General features: G+C 35.0%; 1 protein-coding gene and 1 long non-coding RNA gene across 2 annotated transcripts in view; both read left to right on the forward strand.

Annotated features, from left to right (window-relative positions):
- Positions 1-9,975, forward strand: part of FBXO8 (F-box protein 8) — a 53,049-nt gene extending 43,074 nt beyond the window's left edge. The window contains exons 5-6 of the mRNA XM_081810927.1: positions 838-1,034; positions 2,467-9,975. Coding sequence (XP_081667053.1) covers positions 838-1,034; positions 2,467-2,654 — 385 coding nt within the window. The 3' untranslated portion in view covers positions 2,655-9,975. The remainder of the gene's footprint in view (positions 1-837; positions 1,035-2,466) is intronic.
- A 9,947-nt stretch (positions 9,976-19,922) lies between these two features.
- LOC145720304 (uncharacterized) lies at positions 19,923-21,946 on the forward strand. The gene is made up of 2 exons (XR_014143222.1): positions 19,923-20,328; positions 21,849-21,946. It is a non-coding gene; the product is annotated as an uncharacterized LOC145720304 (long non-coding RNA).
- Positions 21,947-22,558: the final 612 nt, after the last annotated feature.

A 22,558-nucleotide genomic window follows, 5' to 3' on the forward strand; every position in this document is an offset into this window, starting at 1 on the left:
GTGTTCTAATAAAATTTTATTTACAAAAATAGGGAGTGGGCCATATTTGGCACACTAGCTATAATTTGCCTATCCCTACCATAAACAATTGATAGAAATTAAAGATATGATCATATAATCATGGTTGAGTTCAGCAAGAATTGAAGCATAGTATTACAAAGGATGACTATTGATTAGATTGCCATTGATAAAAAATATGTATACACATACACATATACTTACACAAATATTTATATAATTGTAAATAATCCAAATGTACATAAGTAGAATTGTTACCTCCATAAGATGGAATACTGTTGAGTCATTAAAAAGAATGATTTAGATCTGTGTGTAAAGACATAGAAAGCTGTTCACAGTATACCATATGAAATAAGAAAAGCAAATACTAGGAAAAACATATACTATATGTTGACACTTTTTAAAGTCTACATAAATAGTTGTTACCTCTGGTGGTGTGGATTGCTGTGGAAAGTGAAAACTCTTATTTTCAGAGTTAAAAACATAAAGAATTCTATTGCTATTTGAATTTAGCCAAAAAAAACACTTGAAGCTGACACTTTTAATATTGCAAAATTTATTTTTTCTTCATTTTATAATTAGAATTACTAGTTTCACCTTGCTTTGTTATAACCTATGCACAAAAAATTTAAAAATTATTTAATGTCTTAAATAATCAGAGTTGGATTTTTTAATTTTAAGGATTATGTATACTTTGTAGGATTAGCTGATCTGAGAATCAATAATAAAGTATTTTCATCCAAAACATAATTTGAGTCCTTATCATTTTTTTAGTAGAGAAATGTTAACTAAAGCTGTGTCTTTTTCTTTTTCCACTAGGAGGGATGTCTTGGATGACCTTGTAACGTTGCATAATTTTAGAAATCAATTTTTGCCCAATGCACTGAGAGAATTTTTTCGTCATATCCATGCCCCTGAAGAGCGTGGGGAGTATCTTGAAACTCTCATAACAAAGTTCTCACATAGATTCTGTGCTTGTAACCCTGATTTAATGCGAGAACTTGGCCTTAGTCCTGGTAAGAATATATATAGTGAATTCCTTCCAGCCCCGTTCCCACCTCCAGGTAAAAATAGTAGTATATGAGACATTTTTTTCTCACCACGGGGAAACGTGCTTTCAGTAATTACAAATACTTCTCTTACTACTTACAGCAATGACTAATTCTATAGAATACAACATTTATGTGAGCTTAGAATAGTTTATCATAGCTGTCATTTATATGTAGTAAACACTGTTTTAGGAAGAAAGTTAGACTTAGCTATAAATTTATTAAAAGTATTCTTGATTGAGAATTGGATATTACTAATTTAACTAAAAACTTGAGAAATTATTTTTAAAGCTTTTCATAGTCCACATATTACATAGGTAACACCTAGAATTGTTCTACTAAAAAATTTATTTTTAATACAACTAATCTTTATAATTTGTGTGTATGAGTATATATCTATGTACGTGCAATATAACGTGAGTATTCTACGTATTTTTTCATTTGACAGAGCTTTACTTACCTCTTCATCTCAAAAATTGTATTGTATTGATTTAGTGGTGGTTACAAAACATTTACCCATCATAGGAAATTTGTTGAAAATGCTTTTATAAAACATAATATTTGACTTTGCTTTATTAAGCCTGCAGGATTCTGAAATAAAAACCCCATAGTAGTAGCAAGTAGTTGTAGCGTATAATAATAAGTATCTTGAGGTTTGTTACTATTTTGATAGTAAACATCAGATATTGCTTTGGGCAAATATAAAGACATTTTGTTGTTGTTGTTGCATGCTGCTCAGGTTTAGCAATCTTTTCCCTAAAAATTTACTTCTGAAATTAATACGTAAATTCCATGGACCTTAAAAATACATATGTCAAACGAGAATATTAATGTAATAATCTTATAAGTTGTTTACATTTTATTTTCAAGGACTGTTAATATATGTCTTTGTCATTAAATATTTTCCAATTAGATTTTTATAAAAAACATTCTATGTAAATATATATGTGGGTTGTTTTTTTTTTTTGAATGGGAAGATAAATATACTAACGGTACAGGTGTATTTTATGGATAGTTGAGTGGGAGTATCACATTTGAAAGCAAAGATGAAAATAAAGCCAATTCTGAAATTTTTACATTTAGAATGAGCTTTCACTATAAATTCCTAAATTACTCTGAAATGCTTTATGAGTTGAAGGAAATACTCACGAACTGGTGGTCAGTTAGGATGATCAACCATCCCTATTTGTCCAGGACTGAAGAGTTTCGCAGGACACGGGATTTTCAGTGCTAAAACTGGAAGAGGCCCAGGCAAACTGGGATGAGTTGGCCATTCTCTGTTTAGTTATGATTGAATCTCAATTTCTTTAAATTATGAAAATTTTTGCATTAGATAATGCCTTTGGGACCACATTTTTCAAACCACCTACTAATTTGAGGTGTTTCTTTTTAATTCCAGATGCTGTCTATGTCCTGTGCTACTCTTTGATTCTACTTTCCATTGACCTCACTAGCCCTCATGTGAAGAATAAAATGTCAAAAAGAGAATTTATTCGAAATACCCGTCGTGCTGCTCAAAACATTAGTGAAGATTTTGTAGGGCACCTTTATGACAACATCTACCTTATTGGCCATGTGGCTGCATAAAAGCACAATTGCTAGGACTTCAACTATTAACTTCAAACTAAAGTTACCCAAGGACTTACTTAGCAGATATGGGGGTTACATTAGTGCTGGTCATTCTAGCCTCTGTATACAATCAAGCTCGAGTGTATACCATTTTTTTCTTTTACTATTTTCTTTTTTAGTGATTTCCTTGGGGAACTAAATAATTTTGCAGAACTTTTCTTAATTTTGCTTATCATGTTTTGCACAAAGCAGAGCCATTGTCTGACACAGCTGTTTAAGAATGTTAAACTGACATTATACTCTAAAGATGGTATATTTGTGCATTAGATTTGCTTGAAAAACTACTCATTTTCATTCTTTTTTAAAATACCATTTAATGTGTACATATTTAACTAAAGAGATTTATAATCATAATTATTTTATTGTAAAGATTTTAACTAAAGCCTTTCCTTTTTCTCTCAAACTGAGTTCTGAAATTTATTTGATTCTGATCTGAGCTTATGACTGTCTTCATAAAAGTTGGATCTGACTTGGATAAAAACCAATACCAGTTTCTCTTTCCTTTGAACTTTGAAAAGAATATTAATTTATTACTAGTAAGCAAAACAGGCACTTATTTTTATAATATAAATTCATCACTTGACTTTCCATTTTTAAAAGTTCTGGGTTAGTCATTTCTCAATAAGTCCTTTAAACTATTTGAGATAGCAAAATATGTTAAAATCTAGGATTCCCATACCTAGGAACAGAATGTTATTAAAACTTGTATCTCTTGTAATTAGTCAAAATTTACCATTCTCTTAACTTGAAAATTTCTGTTTAGAATCAGTTGAGAAAGGAGTATTGTGAATGAACAAATTTTCTTTATTCATTCATTCAAAAATATTTACCAAGGACCTTCAGTGTACTAGACACTGTGCTAGGTAGTAGCGATACCTAGACATGGGCCCTGCCTTCATAGATGTTACATGATTGGTAACAAAAGGAAAAATACTGCTTCTTGGAGGGCAAATGTAGAAAGCATAGCTTAATTAGCAATTATTTAATTATGAAACACTTAGCATTGAAATGATAAAGAACAGTACATTTATATGGTAAGTCAGAAGTTTCTTGGGAATCCTGCTAAGCGAAAAGCATCAGCTTTGAAATGAGACACTATGTGATGAGTAGAGCTGCTAGTTTAGGGGGTGGAACTTGGAGGATTAGAAACTTTTTACTAGAAGTGCACAGTCCCAGCTTCTTTCCAGATCTGGTCCTAAGTAAATAGTGGTTGGTAATATTATAACTACAAGTGATATCCTATAGAATTTTCAATGACAAGACATAAGATAATCAGACAATTTCAGAAGTCAAAGGGACTTTTAGACTGGAAGTAAACAAGTTCTCAGATCTTGAGGAAAACACCTAAATTTTCACATGTGCATAATTTTGAATTCCATGACAAAATGCTTCTTTGTAATTTTTAACTTCAAAACTAATTTATTGGAAAGTTTCAGAAGACCAACAGTAATGATAACATTTTATCATTTCTATTTTCCCATGAATGGCAGGCATCTTGCCCTCTCTATCTCCTTTACTTTTTCTTTTTTTTTTTTTTCTATCCCTATCTCTCCCTTACCATTGGGTTCTTTCTACCCCTGTTTTAACTTTACTCTTTTCTTTCCTTCTTTTTTTTTTTATTTTATTTTTTATTATTATGTTATGTTAATTACCATACATTACATCATTAGTTTTGATGTAGTGTTCCATGATTCATTGTTTGCATATAAGACCCAGTGCTCCATGCAGTACATGCCCTCTTTAATACCCATCACCAGGCTAACCCATCCCCCACCCCCCTGCCCTCTAGAACCCTCAGTTTGTTTTTCAGAGACCATAGTCTCTCATGGTTCGTCTCCCCCTCCGATTTCCTTCCCTTTCATTCTTCCCTTCCTGCTATCTTCTTCTTCTTTTTTTTTTCTTTTTAATATGTAATGTATTATTTGTTTCAGAGGTACAGGTCTGTGATTCAACAGTCTTACACAATTCACAGCGCTCCATTTCAGTTTTCCCCCTTTTTCCTGTTTTATTTTTTCCACCCTGACCTGATTATAAATGTAGATTGGCAGAATTCTTTTTTTTAACATTTTCTTATGAAAATTTTCAAACATATAAAAATTAAAATATTTTACAGAAAATACGTATATAACCACTATGTAGATTCTACAATTAAAATATTACTGCATTCACTTTAGCTCATATTTATCCATCCCTCTGTCCATCAGTCAACCTATCTTATTGTTTTAATACAGGTAATACAGGTTTCGGACCTCAGAATACTCTTTCTTCCTATAGAATTCAACTTGTATATTGTTAGCTAGAGATCCACTTTTTAAAATTTTTTTTTCTGTATAGGTAAAATTTGCATTCAGTGAAATACATAAATGTGAAGTATACTAATCAATGAATCTTAATAAATACATACACTTGAGTAAACCAAGCCCATATCAAGATATATGACTTGATACAACCTATTTACAGTTAATATTTGTACCACTTCACATAAAATATAGAAGCCTTGTAACGATACAGGAGTGTTTACCCACTTCCTCCATTTGTTATTTTATAGTTGTCATATGAGTTACAGATAGCATACATTACAAACTCCACACGGTAATAATTTGCTTTGAGTAGTTGTATAGACTTTAAACAAGGGGGAAAAAAACCCTCGTTTATATTGACCCACATTATCACTTCTAATGCTTTTATTCCTTTCTGAAAATCCAAGTTTCCTTGTAGTATCATTCATGTCAGCCTGAAAAATATTAACATCTATGACACTTAGGTCTGCTAGCAGTTAATTATCCTAGTTTCCTTTTACATGAAAATGTCTTTATTTTGTTTTCCTTTTTGAAGAGTACTTTTGCTGCATATATAATTCTGCATTGACAGTTTCTTCCCCCCTTTCACACTTTAAAGATACTCCTCCACTGTTTTCTGGCCTCCATTGTTTCCAGTAAGAAGTTGGTATATTCAAATTGTTTTCTCCCTGTGTGTATAAAATTCCATTTTCCTCTGACAGTTTTCTTTTGTCAAATATTTTTCAGTCTCTTTTACACATGTGCTAAAACTTTTGATATCATCTTACAGATCTTTTTTTTTTTTAATCTTTTTTTCCTCTTTTCTTCAGTTGGATTATTTCTCTTGATCTCTGTTCTAGGACATTACTCTTCTGTAATTGTTCTTCTTTTAAGCTCATTCAATGAAATTTTTTAATTACTATACTTTTTGATTCTAGAAATTCCTTCACTTTTATAATTTATATTTCTGTGCTGCTGAGATTTCCTATCTTCATTTACTGTAAGCCCATTTTCCCTTACAACCTTGAACATAGTTAAATAGCTGCTTTAAGTCTTTATCTGCTCATTTCATCTTCTTTGATTGTCTCTTCTTTTGAGAATAGATTATATTTTCCTGTTTCTTCATATGTTAGTAATTTAGACTTCATCCTAGACACAGCAAGTAAAATATGTAGAAACCCTGTATTATGATAGTTTCTCCAAAGACTTTTTTTTTTTTTTAAAGCTGGAAGTTAACTGGCAGAACTCAGTTGCAATCTCTTATTGCCCTGAAGTAGCTCAAATGTCAGTTCACTTCTTTAACCTGGAATCTTTTCTGTGTGTACATACCTCAGAGAGAAGCCAGAGTTTGGGGCACAGTTCATACACAGAAATTAGGGTGCTCACTCTTCTTTTCTTGCCATTATTTCTTTCTTCATTTTCTTGCAGCTACTATTGCCCCCAAACTCTGCTCCATGGTTCTTCAAGTCAGTAAAACTAAAGGCTCCAGTGATGCAGACTGGGGGCTGCCCTCAGGCAAAAACTATAAAATGGGAAATTCATCCAACTCTAGCTTTTTCTTCCAAGTATTCTCTTCAATGTCAGCCTGAAAAATATTATTGGTCAGCCTTTATTGGGTTGCTTTCCATTTCTGTACTTTGTCCAGTATTTGTGGTTTTATCTGTTCAAGGATTGGTCTGAAAGAGCTACTGGGCCATCATCTGAAGTAGAACCCTCTTTAATTGGGCAGTATTCTTTTTACTACTTTCTAAGCTTACTGAATAGGGATTTATTCCTGGCATTTAAAAAACTAGGTGTGTATAAATTTAAATGTTTATTTTTTAAAACCCCATCATCATAAACATTTACTGAATGCTTAACTCAATTAGAAATTCAGTGTTTTCCAGTGGAGGTCCCACTGGCTTTTGGGGAAGGATGTTCATTGTGTGAGACCACTCCCTACAGTAGAGGACATCAGCATGCCTGGATTTTGCTTGCTAGATGCCAGTAGCATCCCTCAGTTATTGTGACGTATAAATAATGTCCCCACATGTTTCCAAATGCCTGAAGTTCGGAACTAGTGGACCTTCTTTCTGATAAAACAAATTTATCTTTCTAAAACACAAGCTCCTTTTGACACATCTGTTTAAAGTCCTCAATAGCTCCCTTTCTACAAAATTAAGCCTCCTTAGCATGGCATTTAAGGCTGTACAATCTGGGGGCACCTGGGTGGCTTGGTTGAGCATCTGACTCTTGATTTCGGCTCAGGTCATGATCTCAGAGCCCTGGAATTAAGCCCCGAGTCAGGCTGCATGCTCAGCAGGGAGTCTGCTTCCCCTCTCCCTCTGCCTCTCCCCACCCGTGCACACATACTCTCTCTCTCTGAAATAAATAAATTTTTAAAAACAAACAAAAAAGGTTATACAATCTGGCCTCAGCTTATCTTCCTTTAAAGCCTCATCTCCAGCATTCCTCAAATGTGATCTGATCTGTCTTTGACTTGTACAAGCTGGTCTTCCTGTGATATCCTGCTCTCCTTTCTAGATCTAAAGTTCCCCTGCTCATCATCTAAGATCCACCTCAAATATAGCTTATTTAGCAAAGCTTTCAAAGACTGCCTTTCTATTATAAGGCCTGAACTAGGTAAGTGGCAGAGGACTTAGAGAGGAGGAACGAATGAAAAACAAAAACTGAAAATTGATGGGATTTAATGATTTTGAAGTAAGGTGTTTGATGTAAAGATCTGGTTGTCCTACTATCAAAGGTAGCTACTAAGAGAAGCAACTAGTGGAGTGATATGGAACAAATAAGATCCCAACTTTCGGATATTTTTAATTTGAAAGTATCAATAGAACATTGGTTGCAGCTAGAGAATAAGGCTAGAAAAAATCAGCGCTGGATATGTAACTTTGGGGGTCTTATTAGTATTTAAAAGGTGTTTTGTTAAGTGAAGCACTGGAGAAAGCTGCTCTAGGAAGTTTGTTAAGTAAAAAGAAATGTTTGGGAAACACAGCATTTTAGGTTTTGGTAGAGAAAAAGAGAGTTTGTGAAGACTATAGAAGGACCAGAGAAGAATGGTGTCCTGAGAGCTAGAAGTGGAGTTTCAAGAAGGATGCTGGCTGAGCTTGCATTTGGTGCAGCTCAACAAGTAGTTTTTTTCCCATCTACACTCAAGCTTCTTTGAGACTACCTTTTCCACTTAAGGCTGAGTTCTTTAGTTACAGTAGTGCTGATGGCTTTTATATTGTCTGACCAAATATTCTCTTACCCAGTGCGTAATCTGAGCTCTACTGAAACCCACAAGGGTACTTACAGTCCATCGCAACTCAGGCCTGTCTACACCTTCCATCCCCACGAAGGACGAAGGGCTGTGCTGTTTCAAGGCTAGAACATAACCATACCAACTGGGTACTTCTAGTGCATTTTTCCTATATACAATTACCAGTTATGTTTTCTAATATACAGGTTTGTTTAGTTTTCTTTTTAAGAAAAGAAGGCAAAGAAAAAAAGTGCTCAAAAACTTTGAGTTCTCCAGATTTATCATCAGCAGGATTTTCCCTAAGTACATTTGTTAAAACTAATACTCCATAATTTCAATGAACTCTGTATTTTCATCCTTCCATTAATTTTTCTTTTTTTCTTTTTTTGGAAAGCTTGTAACCTCTCCCGCACATTTACCTGTTGAAATGTTATTCGTCCTTCAAAGTCCTCTTAGATTCTTTCCTCTCCAGGGTAACTGTTCCAATTCTTTCAGGTAGAAATTTTATTCTTATATCTCCCTCAGTACCTAACATAGACCTTGGCCAACTGAATTATTTTAGATCTGGTTTAGTTTGTACATAAGCACATAGGAAGATGGCTTTACTGTGTCCATTTTTTAAAAATATATTTGGAGCTTTCAGTTGTACACATTTTATAAATTGGAACATATTAGATTTAACTTCTTAAAAATATTCAAAAACAAATTCAATGTGTGTATTATTCTTGATATAAATTCATCTCTAGAGGACTTCTGATTTTAAATATTTGGATGAATCACTACTTTAAGACTTTTTTTTTAATTTCAAGAGTTTAAGTTGATCTTAAATTGATCTTTTACTTACATTTTTTACAATATGATTAATATGGTGCTTGATGAGAGTAAGCTTATTCAGAACTCTTAACATTTAAGATAACAACTTGTTTATTGTAATTTGAGTCTGTTTTCCTGTGTTTAAAATGAACTTCTTAAATATCATACTGCTAACTGCCTCGTTTCTTTTTAAGCATTCATAACTGAATATGTCCACTGTGAGAAGCCAACCTAAGGAAATAATCCAAAATAGGCAAAAGACAGTACTTACATCATTAGTTTTGCAATTGTTTTTAATTCAAGGTATTAAAAAAAAAAAAAAGGATATAACCGGAATGCCCAAAACTTGGGGCTGTACAAACAAATAACTAGCAGATATTTGAGTACAAACTATGTACCAGACACTATGCGACGCACTGGTCAAGTAGACCAAAAGACATCCTTATCATGTATTACCGCGAAGCTATGATGTTTATAAATAATATGGGAAAGCAGTTACAAATCATGATGAAAGCCAAAGGGATATGAAATTATGCATATATGTATATATGTGTATGTGTGCACGTACACACACGTTACAATTACTATGTAAAATACTGCAAAAACCTGATCAGAAAACAGACACTAGAGTAAAATATACCAAGATATGGGATAATGATCTTATTTCCTCTTTCAAATATTATTAAGGATCATATATTTTAGATAGAACCAAGTAAATTCCCCGAACTATTCAGAAAATAAAGATAAATGGTGTCCCTAAATTAACCAGTATAGTTTCCCCTCAGAATGTTTCCGTGTATTTTTATTCAAAATTTGTTTTATTTTTAAAAGACACTTGGTTGATCTGTTAAATCATTTCTGGACAAATGTTTTGTTTTCAAGCCTCCAAAAGTGGATTGTTTTATATTATTTTTGTCTCATCAAATTAAAGACAAACAAGAGAAAGATACCAAGTCTTTACTGAGGAAATTTTCATTTGTTAAAAAAAAAAAATGTCTTTCTTCTTGGCGTGGTTGGACAGGAAGGTTGGATTTAATTTAAAATGATTAATGAGATTTTGTCAGGCTCCTTGACTTCACCACTACTGCAGTTTGTCAGGGCAACAACCCAGGGAGCCCGGACGCCACTCTGTCGCCCAAAACCACTCTCCGGGGAGAAAATTAACTGGCAGAAGTAGTGCCAGGTACATGTCAATGGCATTGTCTCCTGGGTATCAACAGTTTAAAGGTCTGAATCAGAAATATGTAAGTTTCGGGGACACACATACCTAAGATAATGTTTTCACTCTCTTTGCAAGTAGCTAATCACTTTTTAAATATTTCAGTGGCAAAAAAATATATATATATACTTAAGTTGTTGATGCTTTCCAAAGGAAACTATGTAAAGCCAAAATCTTTACTAATGTCTCTCCTCCCTAATTTATTTTAAAAGTTAAAATAAACGAGGATTCAAGGATCTCAGGTTACTTTCTGCTTTCTTTTTTTTTTTTTTTAAGAATTAAGGTGAAGCATTCTTAGAAAGTGAAATCATTTTTCACTTTTGAAAACATGTCTTAGCCATCAGCATGACCCAGTTTTATTATCAAGTTTTTAAATTAAGCTGAAAGGTGATCTGACTTAACACACCCTTTTATGCTTATTTGTGCACTTAAGTTTAAAACTAATCAATGTGATTAGCTAAAACCAAATTACTGAATACGGTTAGTTATGGATGGTTAAAGCAATGTGTGTTTCTGGCTTTGGTGTAAAACTGCAAAAGAAAACGATACCAGTGTTGATCATCTTCTTTAAAAGCCTGTCTCAAAGAGTTCAGGCAAAAGGAATTTCTTCCAACAAAATGGTAGTGAAGGTTTGAGGATATTATAAGACATCTGAAGACTACCTTTGTAGAAGTTTAACAGAACGAATATTTGCCAATTTTTATCCAAACAAAACATGAACAAAGAATGCTTTCATGTTAAACAATTTCTTTGTTCATGTTTTGTTCACTCTATGGTTCTGAACGGGGAATGTATGCAACCCGCGGAGACAGACCCTCTACCAGGACCAGACTTCCAATGAATCTGCTTGTGCTTCTGCTGGAGAAAGCCTGAGAAAAGCACAGGAAAGTGGAAACATCTAGAAAAGTTGATCAAGGCCACTGCTCTTACTGGGAGGACAATAAAAGGAGCAAAATAGAGTAGCTCTGGGTATATACCAGGTCATCCTCAACCATCACATTGCCTTGCAGTGAGTTTCTGTCAAGGCAAATGTCATTTTCCATCCTGAGGCCATCAAACCGTTGATTGTATCTCTAAAACTCAAAAATTGTACACACTATTTTTAATAAGTATCAATTTTAGTGTTGCAATCTAGCTGCTTCATTACATGTCCCCCCGCCCCAAAAATGGACTGCAGTATTCAATGTAGGTAATCATGTTTATGAAGGGATTCAGTTACTCATTTTATTTTACTTTGGAGATATTTGTTTTTACTACGTAACTCAAAATAAATATGCATATTTTCTCCTTCCCTTAGTTAATCTTGGAACAAAGAAAATAATGCATAGTATTTTCCAAAATGCCACCCCAAAAAGATTATGGCCATTGTCAATAATAAGCCAGAAAAATGAAACTCTCTTGAGTGAGGCCAAGCTCACTCAGTTTAGCTCAGCCCCAGTTTAGATTAGGTGAAATCCAATGCCCTTGGAACACTGTTCCCAGGGTAGCATTTAATACCATGATGAATTTGTTGGTTCTGGGTCTGGTTCTCAGCCTCAAAATCTGGTTTTGTCAATAGCCCTTAAGCAGTGTATTTTTCACGGCATTGATTTTTAAATCTAGAACTGAAGGTTATGTTATTACTGAGTGTGATCAGTACATCCTCTCTCTTTACCAGCCTTCAGAAAGTCGATGGATAATCATGGAGTCAGAGCAAGGGAAGTTACCAGAATCAAACACTTTATATTTTGTATCAAACAGCATAACCAAATGCACCACACTCTCAATAGAGATGATTTTTGCACATTTAGAGTTTGATAGCCGAAGTCCCTTTGCACTAGGTATGGCCAGGATTTGGCTTCATATTTCTTTTTATTTTTTTTTAAAGATTTATTTATTTTTGAGAAAGAGAGAAAGAGCATGAGCAGGAGGAGGGGCAGAGGGAGAAGCAGACTCCCCACTGAGCAGGGAGCCTGACTTGGGGCTCGATCCCAGGGCTCTGGGATCATGACCTGAGTGGAAGGCAGATGCTTAACTGACTGAGTCACCCAGGCACCCCATATTTCTTTTTATTTTATACTGTTAAGTGAAACAATGCTTTGCCTTTCCCCTCCTCACCGGTTTCCCTTTTCATTGACTCAAAGCGTTTCTAATCCTTTTTTTCCCCAAGTTTTTATTTAAATGTCAGTTAGTTAACACACAGTGTAATATTAGTTTCAAGTGTAGAATTTATTTTATAAGGCTTTCAATTATTATTACATTAATTTCTTTAAAACCTTAATATAGTAGATCACATTACAGGCATGGCCTGCTCCCTAAAGCCATTCTCATGCATTTTGTGCTTTTCTCACTATTTAAGGGAAATCTCATTTCTCACATATTCAAGTTCACTATACCCCCCAAGTACCTATAACATGGCATAAATCTAGGACTTTTTTTTTTTTTTTTACAATATAGTGATTTTTTAACTTAAGTATTCAAATAAGCATTTAAAGATGGCTCATTTTTTTGGGAAGAAGGAATTAACCAGGGGCTATGAAGAGACAAAAAGGAAGAAAACTGTCCCTTACTATCAAAGGTTTCAGTGGGAGGAAGGCAACCATAATCCATACAGTTCTATAATACTTTATATATAACACCACAATTTTGCAGCGGTCTGGAGAAGTTATGTGACTTTTGGAGACTGACATGAACATCTATAGGGATCAAGAGAGGCTGACTCCCAAAGTACATTTTGTATATTACTAACCTTAATGAACAGCATAAGAAAATGTGCTAAAAGATTTTAATAAAGAAAAAGACAACCAGCATTTTAGAAAAAGTGAACAATTAACACTCAACTAGCTGAGGGGTGCCTTGGTGGCTCAGTCGGTTAAGCAGTTGCCTTCAGCTCAGGTCATGATCCCAGGGTCCTGGGATCGAGCCCCGTATCAGGCTCCTTGCTCAGCAGAGCCTGCTTCTCCCTCTGCCTGCCGCTTCCCCTGCTGTGCTCTCTCTCTCTCTCTGACAAATAAATAAATAAATAATCTTTAAAAAACAAAACAAAAACAAAACACTCACCAGCTGATTGTGAAGGATGAATATTATTTCAATAGGTGTATTACTGGTTCGGGGGAATAGCGTGCGTGATCTAAGGCGTGGCAACAGCACCGAGGAGGGGCGTGGAACGGTCCCTAATCTGCTAGAACTGGAGGATAAGGTGTGAGCAATGAGTTAGTGGAAGAGATGACCAGAAAATATAGATTGGAGAAAGTAAGCTGAAATAGAGTTGGTACTTTAGTTGTGTAGGCAATTGGAAAGTTTCATGAAGAATGCTGTCATTTCTGATCTGTGACTCAGGAAGATCTTTCTAAAGCCCATCTAAAACATGAAGTCGAAATGCAACAGAATGTAGTGCATTCAAGGAAATCAGTGAAGAGGCCCCTGTACTTACACAAGCAAAATATGGAAAGCTTGATCTTCAGCATCGATACCGGGCGTGCAAATGGAGGAAAGATCCGGAAGATATTTTGGAAGTAAACCATCTTGGCAAACTATGGGCTGTTGGATATAAAGAGGAAGGGGTTAAAAATTACCCCAAATAGTCTGAAGAAGATGTTGCCATTACAACACAATAGAGGGACACAATTCAAGGGCAAGTTTGCTTGGGTTGAGTGTAAGCTGGTGATTAGAAGGAGAGAATGAGCTCCCTTTTCTCAGATGTAAAGTGCAAATAGGACAATTACATGAATATTATTCAGCAGTTAGTTTAGAAATGTATAATAATGCAAAGATTAGAGATGAAAGCTGAGATAACATTTTGGGAGAGTCCTTGGCATAAAAATGTAGAAGAAATAGCAGAGGAGATACGTATATTGTCATGACTAATTAGCACAGTACATGACAAATTGTAGGGTCTAAAGAAATAGTTGTTGAATGAACACATTGATAAGTCTTCTCAAACCACATATCCAAAAATTTCTAACATGGCTTGGATATAAAAAATTCATCCTGTTTCAATTTAAAAATCTTTCACAGTACAATTTTAGAACTAAATAACCAAGGTACTGTCTGTTCAGAAAATATTCCTCTTGCACATGAGGTGTTCTACTTATCGACTATTCTTTGTAAATTGATAGACTGTAATTGATCCTATAATTGGAATACTCAAAACTAAAATTATCCTAAAGCAAATTAAATCTTGCCCTGTTAACTAAGACCCATGCAAATCCACCCCTACCCCCCACCTGAATATTTCTCAGAATGCCTAGAAATTCTGGTTAATTGTTTTCACACCTCACTGTGGTTAAGGGTTACAAAGCTTCTTCTAGATTATGTCTCATTGCCCTCATTTCTTCATCAGGATACTGCCCGCTAATACACTTATAACTGCAAGCTCTCACAGAGCCAAAATGGTTCTGTTCTCTGCAGTCCTCACTGTCTTAGAATAAGTGTCTTCTTAGAAACGTGGTGGGGGGGGGAGGGGGAGGAGTCCCCGCCTCACGGGACTTAGCCACAGTCTTTGAGACTCTCCTGACTCCTGCACTGCTTCTGCCTTTAGCCACCAGTGGCTAACTTTCCCCCCAAAGCCCTTCTCAGCGTGCAAATCGGCCAGACATCTCTGCCTCACCAGCCTCACCAATTTCTCCAGCAGGCCCACACTCGGCTCGGGACCACCCCAGTGCTCCTCAGCCTCTCCAGCCAGGCACCTGCCTCATAACTTGGGGGACTACAGAGTTTATTGTCTAAACAGGACACTTTTGAGAGTACTAAAATGCTAAACCAGATGGTACTTCAAGACACCAGGCATAAACTAGGAAGTATGGTCACCCTACCCATGACTATAATACAATGTGATAAATGCAATAATAAAAGTTTAAACACTTTTCAGTGGAAACATTGTGAATGTAACGCACCAAAGGGTCAAAATTTGTTTCCAATCAAGAACATCTCTAAATTATTTTCCAATTGGCATCCATGGTAAAAACCATACCGTTAGGCTGGGGATATTTGTACCATGCTGCACAGCAGAGCGCCGGCTCTGGAAGGAAATAACCTCTCAGCATCTTGGAAATGTATTTTGTGACTTAGGATTCTTGTAGAGAAGCTCATTTTGTAGTTTGCTCAACACTATAAGGAACTGAGTCTCAGAAATCTCCGGGATGATTGAGGAAATATTTAACTGACAATACTGATGATGAAATCAAAATTACAGAGAACTTTTATCTTACTGCTCTATCACAATTATTCTGCTAAGGGCTTTGTATTCTTCAAGTCATTTGCCTTCACAAGTACACTCAGAAGATAAACGTGACTTCAGAGGTCACCATATACTGGCTATAGTAATATATATGTACATGCCTCTCTGTATCTATCTAAACACAACCATCCCTGAGAAGATCCGGACAAGAATATTCCAAAGCAGAGGGAGCAGCAAATACAACAACTATGAGGCACAAACATTCATGTACAATAGAATGTAAGCTTCAGGAAACAAGACACCGTTTCATTCACTTCTCTATTCCAAGCACCTTAAAAAGTCACTGAAACAAGAAAACATCAATAAATATTTGGAGAATGCATGCAGGAGTGAATGAACGAGCGAATTCATTCAGGAAGGAAGGCAGGTTTTGAGAAGAAAGCAGAGGTCCTATCTTGCCTGGCCTGGTAGGTGGTGGTAAGGCATTTGGATCTTATTCAAGTGCCGTGGAAAGGTACAGAAGGATTTAAACAGGGGAGTGATGTGGTGCAATTTATGTTTTTGAAATAATACTTTGACTGCTGTGTGAGGAATGGATAACTGGCTGGAGCAAGAATGGAAGTAAGGAGACCAGTTTTCTCAGGCTTCTGACATTGGACAGATGAAAGCCAGGGAGGCTTGGAAAAGGATGGTGGCCGGAGGGATCTTAAGAACTGGATGCTGCTAAGGTTTTGGCTTTAAAAACTGGGTAGATGATGGTGCCATTCACTTGAGATGAGGAACATTGGGAAGGAGTATGTTTAGAGAAGAAATCCAAAGGAGTTTATCAATTAGAAAAATATAAAAACTAGCTAAGAATTAGGGAACTCTTTATGATAAAATGTTAACTAAAAAGAAACCCCTACAAATTGTATACAGTAATTACAACTCTGAAAAAAAGATGTTTGTGTACTGAAAGACATAAGTAGAAAATATGGTTGAATGAAAATTTTGATTTATTGGGGATTTTGTGGTTTTTAAAAATTTTAGTTTAAAGTTTTACTCTGCTTATTATAATATTATAAAAGTAAAATTCTGGTTAAGAAAAAAACCAAACAGTAAGTCCATAAGAAAAACCTAAAATGAATGCAACCCAGAATACAATTTCATTATAATAAATTCATTAAAGAATTTAATAATGGGATTACTTTAAAACCACTAAAAGCTGTATTCTGAGGTCTTAACATCCAGAGCAGAAGTAATGAGGGGTCGAGGGAGAAGGAAGAGAGGTAGAGAACAATAAATAAATAAATAAATAAATAAATAAATAAATAAATAAATAAATAAAATCAAACTCAGATTATTGATATAAAATTCTACTGGTAAAGACCTGAAGAGAAGGAGGTTCCATGAGCTCCCATTATAATCCACTCCATACTTTTAACTCTAATTTCCTTAAAATTCTTCCACCTTTTTCTAACATAAGGTCCCCAAGTCACCCTCTGCTTAACTTTGAAGATTTTTCTTATTTCGCTGTCAGTAGGAATAACAACTAGCTACCATCTTCAGTTTAAGAGCACTTTATATACCTGAATCCCTTGTAATTATCCCTTCTTCTGTTCATGCAGAGAAATTCTTTTACAATTAAAATTATATTAAGAATACATTGTGGGGCCCCTGGATGTCTCAGTTGGTTAAGCATCTGCCTTTGGTTCAGGTCCTGGGATCGAGTTCCACATCAGGCTCCCCACTTTTTTTTAATATATATTTAAAAAAAGAATAGATCCTTCACTAGGAATACCATGCCACACCTTGTCTTGACTACATTAAGAGCTACAAATAAATTTTATACAAACGATTTCTGCATGAAGTAATCATTGTTATCAGTCAGTAAAGTTATTACAAATCAACTATACTGGAGGGCCCCCTTGGTGCCCATTTGTATATTGAAAGCGCTAAGCTCCACATAAATGTTTTCACTTTCCATCAAACAATAGTTACCACAGAATTCAGATAACTCTAAAACAATTACATCTCCCAGAAAACTCACCCATATTTCTAGTTTATGTATTAAAATATTCTCTCTCTCTCTCTTTTTTGATTATTTGCAACTGTTGTCAAACCTCATGCCCAAAGTGTGATCCATGCATTTCAAATGTATTGAGAATTACCATGGCCAAAGGGAAAATGTAATGAGAAAATTTTCAGTTGTGCATATTAATATGTTAACGTTCTACTAATTCCATCCTTAGAAAAAGAAGACAGAGACTTACCTTGTGTGTAGGAGAGAGCATCTTCACATAGACAAATACTTTAACATCTCGCTTTCATATTTAAAGAACACTCATCTGGAAACAAAGATTCTAACTTCATGTAGTAAATAAGCACAGGAAAACCTCCAACTCTATGTTTAAACAACACTAGAAGTATTTCTACATGGTGTATAAACCATTTTTTCTAATAAGAAAATTATTTTTATCTCTTTAGGAGATATAAAGATGAATAAAAGTCCAATTTCACTTGGGAATAATATCATCATTTTATCCCAAAGAAGAGATCTGACTAAATGAAGTTATTTTATTTCTTCATGATGAGTGTGAGTCTCATTTAAGGGGTCTCTGAAAACAAAACATATGCATGATTGCATGTATGTATACATTGGCATATGTGTTTGACTGCTTATAGACCTGGATGTTATTCCAATATGTTAAGGTTTTGGATGATAACTCCCCAAATTTGAAATCACAGTGTGATACCTAAATTTATCTCTGTAAATTTGAATAAAATTGACCCAAAGGTTTGTGGGACCTTATGCTCAGACCCTTAGATAAATTTCTATAATCCACACACCTGAGAGTACAGAGAAATATGGGAAGGAAAAAAGCAAAATTTCTTAAAATAAGCTAGGGGATCTTGTAGACAGACTTCCGTGGAATGCAGCTGGCTGTATTCTTTCCTTGAAATAATGAGCCCCTAGCCAGGAATGCTTTGTAAACTGAAAACAGAATGTATTCTTACCATTAGCTATTAGCTGCAATGCTCAAAAAGAGACATTTTAAGCAAAATATGGTGGAAATTTTCATAGAAATAGGTTATTCTTTGCACCAAATTTTGCTCCAAGTGGTCAGTTTTTCACACTTTGCCACCTAGTGGACAACATGAAAACTACAGGACTCCCCCCCACACCGCCTTGATTTCCATACTCTTCAGAAAGAATGGCCCAACAACTTAAGGCAAGGATTTTTGTTTGTTTTGTTCATTGGTGCTCCTAGAACAGTGCCTGGTACTTGGTGGAATCAATAAATAATTGGAGGTAACTTCATTTAAAGACTATTCTTATGGAGAATGTAATCAAAAATATAGTTACAGTATGATATTGGCTAAATGCGTTTCCTAACTAAATGGAAAGCTCCAAATTATTTCCAAAGTAAGTGATGGGTTCTATGTTGTTGAGTTAGAGATATATCTACATAGCTCATTAGGAACAGGAGATGTCATCATTGTTCTATGTAGACAGGTAATCCAGAAAATTTAATTTTTAGATGGTGAGAACCTACCTCTCTTTCACCCCAGCTGCTCCAAATAAAACTAAATCTAGCCTGGAAAATGCCCTTTCTTCCTTGTCGAAAAACCATGGCTGGCTTTCTTCTTGCTTTGGGCTGTGATGTTTGCTATTCCCTTTTTCTTCTGCCCCAAAATATGAAGCCCTTCTAGCTCTCTTTTTAAAAAGAATACATATGTATACATATGAATATATACATATGTATATGTTATTTCTTTTTCAAAATAACATTCCATGTTTCTACTTCAATGAGCCTAAAGTGTTAGTGACTCTTAAATATATTTCTCCTGGCATAAAGGCTGGTGCTTTTAAAAAACAGAATAATGATCATAATTTTTATTTATTTATTTATTTTTAATGATCAGAATTTTTAAATAGAGTATTCCCCTAATATCATTTTGATTTTGAGACTTTCTTTTGGAAATATTTTAAACAGCAAAACATATGCCTATGTTTTAACATCTTAAAATTTGGAACAGAGAAAAATCATTAGGTAATCTACCTCAAATTTCTTTCTCAGGAGGATTATATTCCATTCTAAAACAGCAAAATATGTATGCATATAACATATGGCAGTATGTTAGTAGTTCATTAAAAGAACTTAATCATTTTGTTTTCAAATCAAGCTGATCTTAGACTGACAATATCCTAACACAATAATATATTGTTAGGATACAAATCTTTTTTTAGCTGAAACTCTATATTCCTTACATAAAACTCATTTATGTTGCATAGAATTAAAACTCTCCAGGGTTCATAGTTTTAAACAAATATGCACACACATCCAAATAAATATTATATCCAAAGCAATGGTTTTATTCTGACCCAGTCAATAGGAAATGCAACCTTACATACATAGCCTACCACATAAGACATGTTAGAATAACAGCTTTGAAGAAGCCTAAATTTTTTTAGAATGATAAAGATATAACTTATGAATTAAAATACTCAAGTATCAAAGACTTTGAAAATGGAAGTTACAATGCAATTGCTTTCTAAGGTATTTTTGCCCTTCTGAGAAAAAAAAGGCTTAAGTAACATTTTTGTAAGTACGATCATTTCTCACATATCTGTGTAACTGAGTATAACATTCATATGCACATAAATAACATGCACAAGAAAAACAAAGTTTAGAATAGCATTTTAATTATTTTTTAATATATGTGGAATCTTTTGCTTTTCTCAGCTATATCCCAGGTCAAGGTCTATCGCATGTATTTGAACGAGCTATTGATCTTATTTTCCTAAGGGTCCCAGGAGGCAAGAGTCAGACATTGTTACTTCAGCCTTCACGAAGGCAAAACAGTACAGAACCCTGGACTGTAATAGACAACATGGCCAGGTCCCAATTTCAGTTCCTGTTACACTGACAAGACTCCTGCAGGTAAAAGACTAAAACATTCTTTTATCATTATAAGGTTAGTGACCATTTTAATGGAATAAAAGGATTATTCCTGCTACATTGGGGATAGGAAGTTTAGGGTGTGAGTATATAAGAAAGATGTCTTTTCCTTTTATGCCTGTGCAGTTCATAAGCTCTCTTTAATTGGAATAAAGCTACCTCTAGAATTTCAATATTAATATTTATGATAAAAGCTATCGAGGACACACAGATTGTAGAGAGAGCCTGTCCAAAGAATTCAACGGACATTTTTTTAAACATCAGTAGAAGGTAGGTGGGTGATATTTACAGGCTGAGAGGTTTTGCCTTTTAACAGCAACAATATAGTACCACTTATATTTGCTCTACCATTGTGACTAAAAAGAATTTCTACATTTAGTTTACTCACCTCACAAGGATGATATGTAACTTTTTAAATACGTAGGAGTTTCAAAATTAATTTTCTTGCCTAACGTGCAGGATTCCTAACTAAATGCAGTCTTTCTTAGTTGTGTGTTTTTGTTTGGAGACAGTTATAAAATGAATCTTTGACCTGCTGGGTTGAGAAACAAATGGGAAGGAACCTGGAAAGGTCAAGGGAAAAGACAGTGAAGGTCACCCAATTATTCACACTTCTAAATTATGAAAGACAGAGAGACAGAGAGAAGAGAAGAACCCAACAAAACTAATCTTTAAAGTTTTCAAAATACTTTCAAATAATTAATTTCTTTAGATTTTATATTTCGATGAAATGTGCTGTTTAAACAAAAGCATCCCTCTTTTGGGAGGGAGGTTTTTAAAAGTAAAAGTAAACCAACAGAAGTGATATTATAATATTTGCTTAAACTAAACAATAAGGCTTTCCTTTCTGCTGCAAAATAAATATAACACAATTATATTCCATAAAAGTGTAAAATTTATAAATGAGTTTCATATGGTCAGATATGAAATGTATGTAAGTTATGTTTTACAAGGAAGATTATACAGCATTTTAATCTTGATTTTTAGTGATTTCTTGCAAATATTCATTTATTACTTGCCAATCCATGTCTAGGAACTAAGAAGAAAAGATTGTTTAACCCAAAGAGTTAGTTGTTTTTTCTTGGTTTAAGTGGGGTAAATTTTTATTTCATTGAGGAGAATGTATTATAATAATTTCTAAAATATAATCAAGTTTTTAGTGATTTGTGTATGTGCCAGGCAGTCAAAACATTTCATTTCAAGATAACCGTGTATGTTTAAAAGTCCAATATACTATTTGCTGCCATGGTGTTATAACTTTATAGGGAAGAAGCAGTATTTTTTCTGCAAAATAAAGTTTTATAACCAAGCATCATCAATGTAGGAAATCTGTGCAAACGACTAAAATAAACGTTATTAAATACATAAAAAATGTAATTTTTTCATTGTACCTATTCATATAACTCATAAAAATTATGTGAGCATCTTGTATATAGTTATCTTAAATGTTACGTGTGTCCTTCTAAAAACTTTAAAGTTCCTTTTTCCTTTCACTTTAACAGTGTGTTGGAGTGTGACTTGTACAAACCATACCCAATCTTTTTCTGCATCTTCAGTGTACTACCGGAGGTTCCAAGCGGAATAAAAAAATCACTTAAAGTCTTTGACACAACTGGAGTAATATTTATGAAGAAGGCAGGGTTGTCGCCTTTCCATCTTTTTTGCGCGGAACCGTTGATAGATCTTCTTAGCCTCTTAATTGACCTCCACCAGACCTAAGCGGATTGTGCGGCCTTAGAAGATTCTGACGGTGGGGGTGGGGTGGGGTGGGGGTGGCGAGGGGATGCACGTCTTGTGCAACTAACTCTCCAAGCCACTGGTTCAGCCTACAGGTGTGTGGGAGGGGGAGTGTGTGAGGGGAAGTGGGCGGGAACGGGGCGATTGAAACAAGAGGCAAGTAGGGAGGGAAGCACGGCCAAATACCTCCAAGATTCTGGGACCTTATCTTCGAGGAGCACTTAAAGCCTTCCTTATCTCATGGTCTTCCTACCGCCGGGCCTGGTGCCCGGAGTCTGGCAGCTTTTCCCGCGTCTCTGCTCCCATGGCGGGGGTGGGGGTGGAGATGGGGTCCGGGGACTTAACACTAAAGGGAATGGCAGAAACCTGCTGCGTCCCAATCCGTTTCAAGGCCACGTCCGCGTAGCTTTCGCGAACCAAGTAGATCCGAAAGTTGGAAGAAGTAGCGCGAACTGCAGAGGGGGAGGGAGAGTCC

Source organism: Leptonychotes weddellii, chromosome 2 (genome assembly GCF_054177405.1).
Source record: "Leptonychotes weddellii isolate Sample4059 chromosome 2, ASM5417740v2, whole genome shotgun sequence".
NCBI lineage: Eukaryota > Metazoa > Chordata > Mammalia > Carnivora > Phocidae > Leptonychotes > Leptonychotes weddellii.